We start from the raw sequence: 7,500 nt of genomic DNA, 5'->3' as shown, positions 1-7,500 counted from the left end.
CTAAATTAATAACTAAAACCCATCAAAAAAAAAAAAAAAAAAAAAAAAAAAAAAAAAAAAAAAAACTTCTCCCGACTTCAACTTACTTCATACAATCGCTGTCTTCAGCGCAGCGACCGACAGCGACAGCAGCATTCGTAAGAATGTGGTGGTTGGTGCCCGTCAGAAGCGAGATTAACATAGGAATTCCATTGTTCTTTCTTAGAGTTGATCTGCACTGCGAATCTCTCGCTAGCTCTGATAAGGCTCCCGCCACGTTTACCACCACCTGGAGGTGATGATGATGATGTGGTGATGGAATGAGGTGTTGGTGTGATGGATGGCAGGGTGATGGTGATGGAATGATACTATGATAGTGATGAGTAAGATGATATAGTGATATGATGATGATATGGAGGTAAGATGATATAGTGATATGATGATGATGATATGGAGGTAAAATGATATAGTGATATGATGATGATACGGAGGTAAGATGATATAGTGATATGATGATGATACGGAGGTAATTGATAAGGGTGATGGTGCTATGATGCGATACAGCGATGATGGAATGATACCGTGATGATATATTTTGGTGAAGTTGGCGATGATGAAAATGGTTATGTGGATGAATGTGAACATGGGTGATATACGACTGAGACAGAATGAGGTGATGATGTTGTTGTGCATGATGATGCTGATGAGTAGAACGTTTGGTGAAAATGGTGGTGGTGGTAAAAATAGTTATCCGTTATAATTATCAAAAAATTATTTCAATTTTTTAATATTTTAGCGCCGAGAAAAACTCAAAAGAAACTTTGAAAAAATTAATAACCATCATTATAGCTATCATCATCACTACTATCATCATCACAATCATCACCGGCCGTCAGTACATCATCATCATTATCATCACAATCATCATCATCCCAATCATCATCCCAATCATCATCGTCACAACATCTGACGTTGAACGTCATCGTAATCATCACCCTCACCTCGTCAGGTTGGCTCTTGACCATCAGCAAGTTGACCAAGACATCAACGGTCTTCAACTCTTGAAACCTCACGGTGTTTATTTGATTGGGGGAACATTTCCAAATCGCACCTGTGGCCGCCACCAAAGATTTCTGGAAGCTACCCTCGTCTGCTACGATTTCAACAAGAGGGGTGAGGCCCCCGTAAGCCCTGATCAGGTCTCTAGATTCATCGTCTACGGCGCACTGAGTTTGTGCGTGTGTGGATGTGTGTATCAAATTGTGCGCGCGTGCGTGCGTGTGTGTGTGTGTCTGTTTCAAGTCATCATCATCATCCTTATGGTTATCATCACATCATCATCACCATCATCATCATCTTCTTCTTCATCATCATCACAGTTATCATCATCGTCATCAGCGTCACCGTCATCATCATCACAACATGAAAGTTATCATCATCATCACATCGTCATGATTTGATTATCATCACCATCATCATCATCATCATCCTCATCATCATCGTCATCGTCATCATTACCTTCTCAATTGTGCTGGCACAGAGCATCTGCAACTGGGAGTTTTTCGTATGGATGAGGTGGAAGATGACGTGCTCCAGCAATCCTTCGTCCTTCATGCATTTCCGGAAATAGGACTGGATGAATGAAACGATAGATGGATGGATGGAACGATAAAAAAACGAAAAAGAAGAGTGATTGAATAAATGCCTAGATGAATGAATGAACGTCAACTAACTGAATGAATGATTGAATGGGTGAAAGAATTAAACAATCAAAGAACGACCTATAAACAAACGAACAAACGAGCAAGCGAACGAACGAACGAACGAGTAAACGAACGAACGAAAAAATGAATAAATGGTTGAATGAATGGATGAATAAATAAATGATCAAATAAATAAATTGATATTTGTCTAAATGTCAAATCGGTAAAATTTAACAGTAACTTCTCTGGTGCATTCTTTCAAAACGCCAACAAGACCAACTAGCAATTCATCTTTTTCATCTGTAACGCCTCCATTATTATTATTATTGTTGTTATTATTATTGTTGTTATTATTAATGTTGTTGTTGTTAGTGTTATTATAATTTTTGTTCTTTCTACACCATTTCATCCATTCCACCAATGACGTCATTATCTTTTCGTCCCACATCAACTTCCGGTTTTTTCTACTTCCGCTGCTAAGAGTCCAGAGAGCCAATGAGGCTGATTTTGCTTCCGCAATTATTTGATTGGTTGAAGACGTTGTCTGATTAACGTTAAGCGAGGAAGATGATTGGTTGAATGGTTTTGTAGCTGATTGAGATGATTGGTTGCGCAGTTGTGCCGTTGTGCTTGTCGCTGTTGGGCTTGATGTCGCGTTGATGTTGTTGTTGTTGGTGGTTGTCGAAGTGGTGGTCTGTCCGTTTGATGAGGTTGCTGTTAGGGTGGCGTTTTGGTGAGATTTTGGCAGTTTGAATTGAATCTGTTTTACCTGCGGTTTGAAAATAATTTTCAAAATTAATTTATTTTAAAATTTATCAGGTCGAACATTCATTGTCGGCTTGCCATTTATCCCATTTTGTGAAGAAACAAACTTTTTTATTCATTCATTCAATCATTCATCTATCCATTCATTTATCCATCCATTCATCAATCCATCCATCCACTCACCCATCTATCAGTCTATCTATCCATCCACTCACCCATCTATCAGTCTATCCATCCATTCATCTACCCATCCATTCACCCATCCATCCAACCATCTAGACCAACCAGTTTACTTATTCCCCCTTCTTTCCTCACAGCTCTCTTGGCCCTTTGAAACGTGGCTACTCTGGCCAGCGTTTCGGCAGCTAAGCTACGGGTCAACCAGTCCGGGTCAAAGAGCAACTTGACCAACATTTTGATAGCTCCGTAGTCGGAAAGTTTTTTCCGAAGTGTTTGATTCTTGTAGCAGAGTTCTTTTAAAATTTTTAGGGCTCCGATCTGATTTTTTTTGGGGACGAGAAAGATTATTGTGATTATGGAATGGATGTAAATGATGATGTGAAATGATAATAATGATAATGGTGGAATGGATAATAATGAAGTGAATATTATCATGATTAGGAAAGTTTTAAAGGCTTAAGATAAAAAATGTACCTAAAAATAAATTCAATAAATTATCCTGGTTCCCCGGCTGTTATTTAATAAAAAAATTTAACCAACAACCTGTCAATCCAAATCAACAAATCAACATCCAACCAATCAAAATCAAAATCCAACCGATCAAAATCAAAATCCAACCGATCAAAATCAAAATCCAACCAATCAAGTTCAAAACCCAACCAAGGTTAATCAACAAGCGACCAATCAACAAACCCAACCCTGCATTTAGGATCTTCGGTTTCCAGAAGATTGACGATCATCTCAACTCCTCCATCTTCCTTAATTGCCATTTGGTTTTTCTCATTCGTCAGGTCAAAATCAAGAAGTGAACAGAGTGCAATTAATGTAGACGTTTGGTTGCCGTTCTATGTGTGTGTGTGTGTGTGTGTGTGTGTGTGTGTGTTTGTTTGCGTTTGTGTGTGTTTGTGCATGTGTGTTTGTTTGTGTTTATGTGTGTGTGTACGTGTATGTGTGCGCGCGACTGTATGTTTGTGTGTATGTATTAAGAGGAAAAAAGGTTAAAAAACCTTAAGGTACTTCATGAGTTTTTGTATCTGCCAGTAATCAGCAGGCATGTTGAGAGGGTTCCATTCAATCATCCTTTCGTCCTCCTCATCTTCTTCGTCGCCATCTTCATCGTCATCGTCGTCGTCTTCGGAAGAACTAACGAATGCGTTTTTAGCACTGCAAAGATTATTATTTGAAGATGATAATCTCATTTCATCAATAGTTAGATCGTCACATCGTTGTCATATTACATCGGCATCATCATCTTTATTGGCAGTAGAATCAGCAGCAACTGCAGCAACTTTAGCAGCTTTAATTTTATTAGGTTGTCCATTATAACGTTATATTCAGCTATCTCTAAAAAATCGTCATCATCTAAATCGTTTAATTTGTTATCATACTATAATCATCTAATACTCAAATGATAATAAATAATAAAAATAACTATTTTAATAACAATTACAATAAATAACAGTAATAATAGCAGTGAAATATTTACCTAAATTTAGCTGATAAACGTGATTTATTAGACGCGGCACTGTTATATTTCCCTGAAGTAGTTTTAGCAGCAGCTTCTGCAGCTGCAGCAGTAGTAGTAGTAGTGGCCGACAAAGTTAGTTTTTTTTTGTGTGAAGCTTCAGTTAAGTTGGTTCTCTCTTTCTCGATGAAATTACATTTTAAGAGTGGTTCGGTGTATGTTTTACTGCGTTTAGTCAACTTCAGAGTATCGTAACTTGAGTTGATAGGACTGTTATTAATATCTGTTGTAAATATTTTCAAGTTATTATTATTATTATTGCTATTGTATTTGTCATTATTATTTTTGTTGTTTTTATTTTTGTTGTTGTTGTTGTTGGTGGTGGGGATGGTAGTTACTTCATCTTGCAGATTGTTGTCCGATTTTATATCTTCCTCGTCGCTTTCGTAAATTTTACCTATTTTATCGAAGTTTAGGTTCTCTTTTGATGAATTTTTTAGCATTGTTTGGTTGTTTTCTATTTAAAAAGAATTGTTAAGTTCATATCTTTTTAAATACACAATAAGTTGTTTAATTCAGTATTTGTTATTAAATACATAAATATAAATTTATTATATTTTAACAATATTATCATCAAACAATGAAGACAAAATAAAATATAATCAAGGATTACTAATGTTTAATATTTGATTTGTTGATCTCTATTCTCTACGTGTATTTGTGACGAAACTACTTCTTTTTAAAAATAAAGAATTAATTTATTTATTAGCCAATATATAAATTTGTTCAAAATTGAAAATTAAATTAAAATCATTCAAATTTGATTTGTAAAATTAAAGAATATTGCGGCATTTATTAAAGTTTAAAAAGTGCAAGTATTGAACGAAAAGTGCTTTGGTTGTTATAGTAACCGTTGTTATAACATTTTAAAATTTTAAAAAATTTAAAAGTGAACTTAAGTTATTTAAAAATAAATAAACTTAGCGATCGAAATAACGATATTTGTATATTTTTCCAGCAATCGTTTTGTAGATTTGGGATGATTCCTAATTTAATTAACGAAACCAGGCAATAATTTTTTATAAGTTTCGTTTTAAATTGAACTTTGTCGTGTTAGAAATTAGGTGTGTTTGAGTGGTGTTGTGTGCCACTTCACTAATTTTAGGATCTGTTTCTTAGATTAGATTAGTGAAATTATAGATAAGCATTAGCCATTAGTTTAGTTGAAATCAACAAATCATGTACTAATACGTTGAATAATCAACAAACCCAAAGATAATTATGTAGCTTCTTTTATCCCTTTTATGCATTTTTTAAAAATTAGATAGATTTACAAATCTATTTAATAATTTTTAAGAAATTTATTTTCTAGTTGAAGTTGTAGTTTTAATTTTTAAATGAAATCATAAAAGAGTTGTAATAATTTATAACAATATCGTGCCTTATTGTATTATAAATTATTGAATAAAAAAAATTAAAGTGCATCAATAAATCAGAAATCTGGTTGATAAATTGTTTTTTAATTTAATTTAATTTTTCTTATTCAAATTATCAATATTATTTTTTTTTTAAATATATATATATATTTATTTTAATATTGGCATAATGAACGACAAATTCAATTTAATATTTAATTATTATTAATCATTTATGCTAATTATTACTTTTTGATGTCACATCAAAGTCTCACAAACGCATACATTACATAGGCTTCTGAAAAATTGTTACTGAATCTATCATCATAGTAATTAGAGAATAAGTAATTAGACCAATTAATTACTAATTACTGTTCACTATCAAAGTTAAGAATGTTGAAACATCTAGCACTACATAAATGGAATTTATTCTGTATAAAAATCCACCAATTCCCAGTCTTAACAGAATAAAATAAATTTGATTTTTTTTTTATTTTTCTACTATGTATATCATAATATTAATAAAATAAAATTTACTTTTTTTTAATCTTTTTTACTGTGTATATCATAACATAGATTATGTCTGAGAAGTACATAGCTTCTCTAGATGTCGGCACGACGACTGTCAGATGTCTCATCTACAATTCAAAATCTCAGATACTTGCTAATGCTTCTGATAAGGTTCGATCGGTTGGTTGGTTGGTCGGTTGATTGGTTGGTTGTTTGGTTTGATTGATTGGTTGGTTGGTTGGTTTGTTAGTTGGTTGGTTGGTTGGTGGATTGGTTGGCTAACTGACTAGATGGTTAACTAGTTGATCCTTCTTTTACCATTACATTTTTTTGCTATTACCACTACCATTCCAGATACTAATATTAATACTACTACCACTACTGCTACTACTACCGTTGCGGCTGCTGCTGCTACCGCTCTAGCTGCTAATACAACTACTACTATCAATACTATCGTTATAATTAAATAATTGCATAATTAAATAATTATAAACTAAGGTGCATCTAATAAGGAAGGATGATGACGACGGCAATGGTGAAAGTTGCGAGATTGATGAAGAGGAGATATTCCAACAGTGCGTCTATGTCATAAGACGAGCTATCGAAAGTATAATTAAGTTATAATTATTGTTATTATTATTTTTTTTTCATTTATTATTTTTATTGTTATTCGTAATTATAAATAATAACATCTGCAATAATAGCAATAGCAATAAAAATTATTACGAGTTATGGTGTTGGTGATATTTATGAGGGTGTCCATAATAACCACAGAAACATATTATTTAATAGGGATCGTTAATTTTTGTAATAATAAATAATGACAACAAAAACATTAATAATGATAATAATAATAATAAGTTATGGTAAGAATTGAACTGACAACAAACAGTTTCAGGCCTGACGGCGTCTGACATATCTTGCCTAGGCATTGCAACTCAGAGGAATACATTCATAACTTGGGATAAGTCCGTGATTATTATTATTATTACTATTATTATTATTAGTGTTATTATTATTGTTATTATCTTCATCATCGTCATCATCTTCACCATCTTCATCATCTTCATCACCATATTCATCCTATTATTATTATTACTATTATTATTGTTATTATTATTGTTATTATCTTCGTCATCGTCATCATCTTATCATCACCATCTTCATCCTCATCATCTTCATCATCATCATCATCTTCATCACCATCTTCATTATCATCATTTTCATAACCATCATCTTCATCACCATCTTCATTATCATCATTTTCACTATCTTCATCATCCTCACCATCATCTTCATCCTCACTATCTTCATTATCATCATCTTCATCCTCACCATCATCTCCATCTTCACCATCATTTTCATCATCGCCATCTTTACCAGAGATACAGGCAAGCCATTCCATCATCTGATGACCTGGAAAGACATGAGAGCTGCCTCCTACGTTAGAGATTGGAATAAGTCATACGTTATGATGGTTGGG

General features: G+C 33.4%; 2 protein-coding genes across 2 annotated transcripts in view; one reads left to right on the top strand and one right to left on the bottom strand.

The window, feature by feature from the left end:
* Positions 1–3,826, bottom strand: part of HELRODRAFT_84530 (hypothetical protein) — a gene marked incomplete at both ends in the record, with an annotated part of 6,826 nt that extends 3,000 nt beyond the window's left edge. The window contains 8 exons of the mRNA XM_009025084.1: positions 87–268; positions 981–1,205; positions 1,498–1,611; positions 1,924–1,982; positions 2,082–2,273; positions 2,729–2,945; positions 3,326–3,472; positions 3,635–3,826. Of these exons, the coding sequence (XP_009023332.1) occupies positions 87–268; positions 981–1,205; positions 1,498–1,611; positions 1,924–1,982; positions 2,082–2,273; positions 2,729–2,945; positions 3,326–3,472; positions 3,635–3,826 (1,328 nt within the window). The remainder of the gene's footprint in view (positions 1–86; positions 269–980; positions 1,206–1,497; positions 1,612–1,923; positions 1,983–2,081; positions 2,274–2,728; positions 2,946–3,325; positions 3,473–3,634) is intronic.
* Positions 3,827–6,086: 2,260 nt separating this feature from the next.
* The window catches only part of HELRODRAFT_84542 (hypothetical protein), a gene marked incomplete at both ends in the record, with an annotated part of 4,124 nt that continues 2,710 nt past the window's right edge, over positions 6,087–7,500 (top strand). The window contains 4 exons of the mRNA XM_009025087.1: positions 6,087–6,205; positions 6,560–6,624; positions 6,910–6,985; positions 7,401–7,494. Coding sequence (XP_009023335.1) covers positions 6,087–6,205; positions 6,560–6,624; positions 6,910–6,985; positions 7,401–7,494 — 354 coding nt within the window. The remainder of the gene's footprint in view (positions 6,206–6,559; positions 6,625–6,909; positions 6,986–7,400; positions 7,495–7,500) is intronic.

Source organism: Helobdella robusta (assembly GCF_000326865.2).
Source record: "Helobdella robusta unplaced genomic scaffold HELROscaffold_40, whole genome shotgun sequence".
NCBI lineage: Eukaryota > Metazoa > Annelida > Clitellata > Rhynchobdellida > Glossiphoniidae > Helobdella > Helobdella robusta.
The sequence above is the reverse complement of the archived record's forward strand: the minus strand, read 5'-3'. Positions and strand labels throughout refer to the sequence as shown.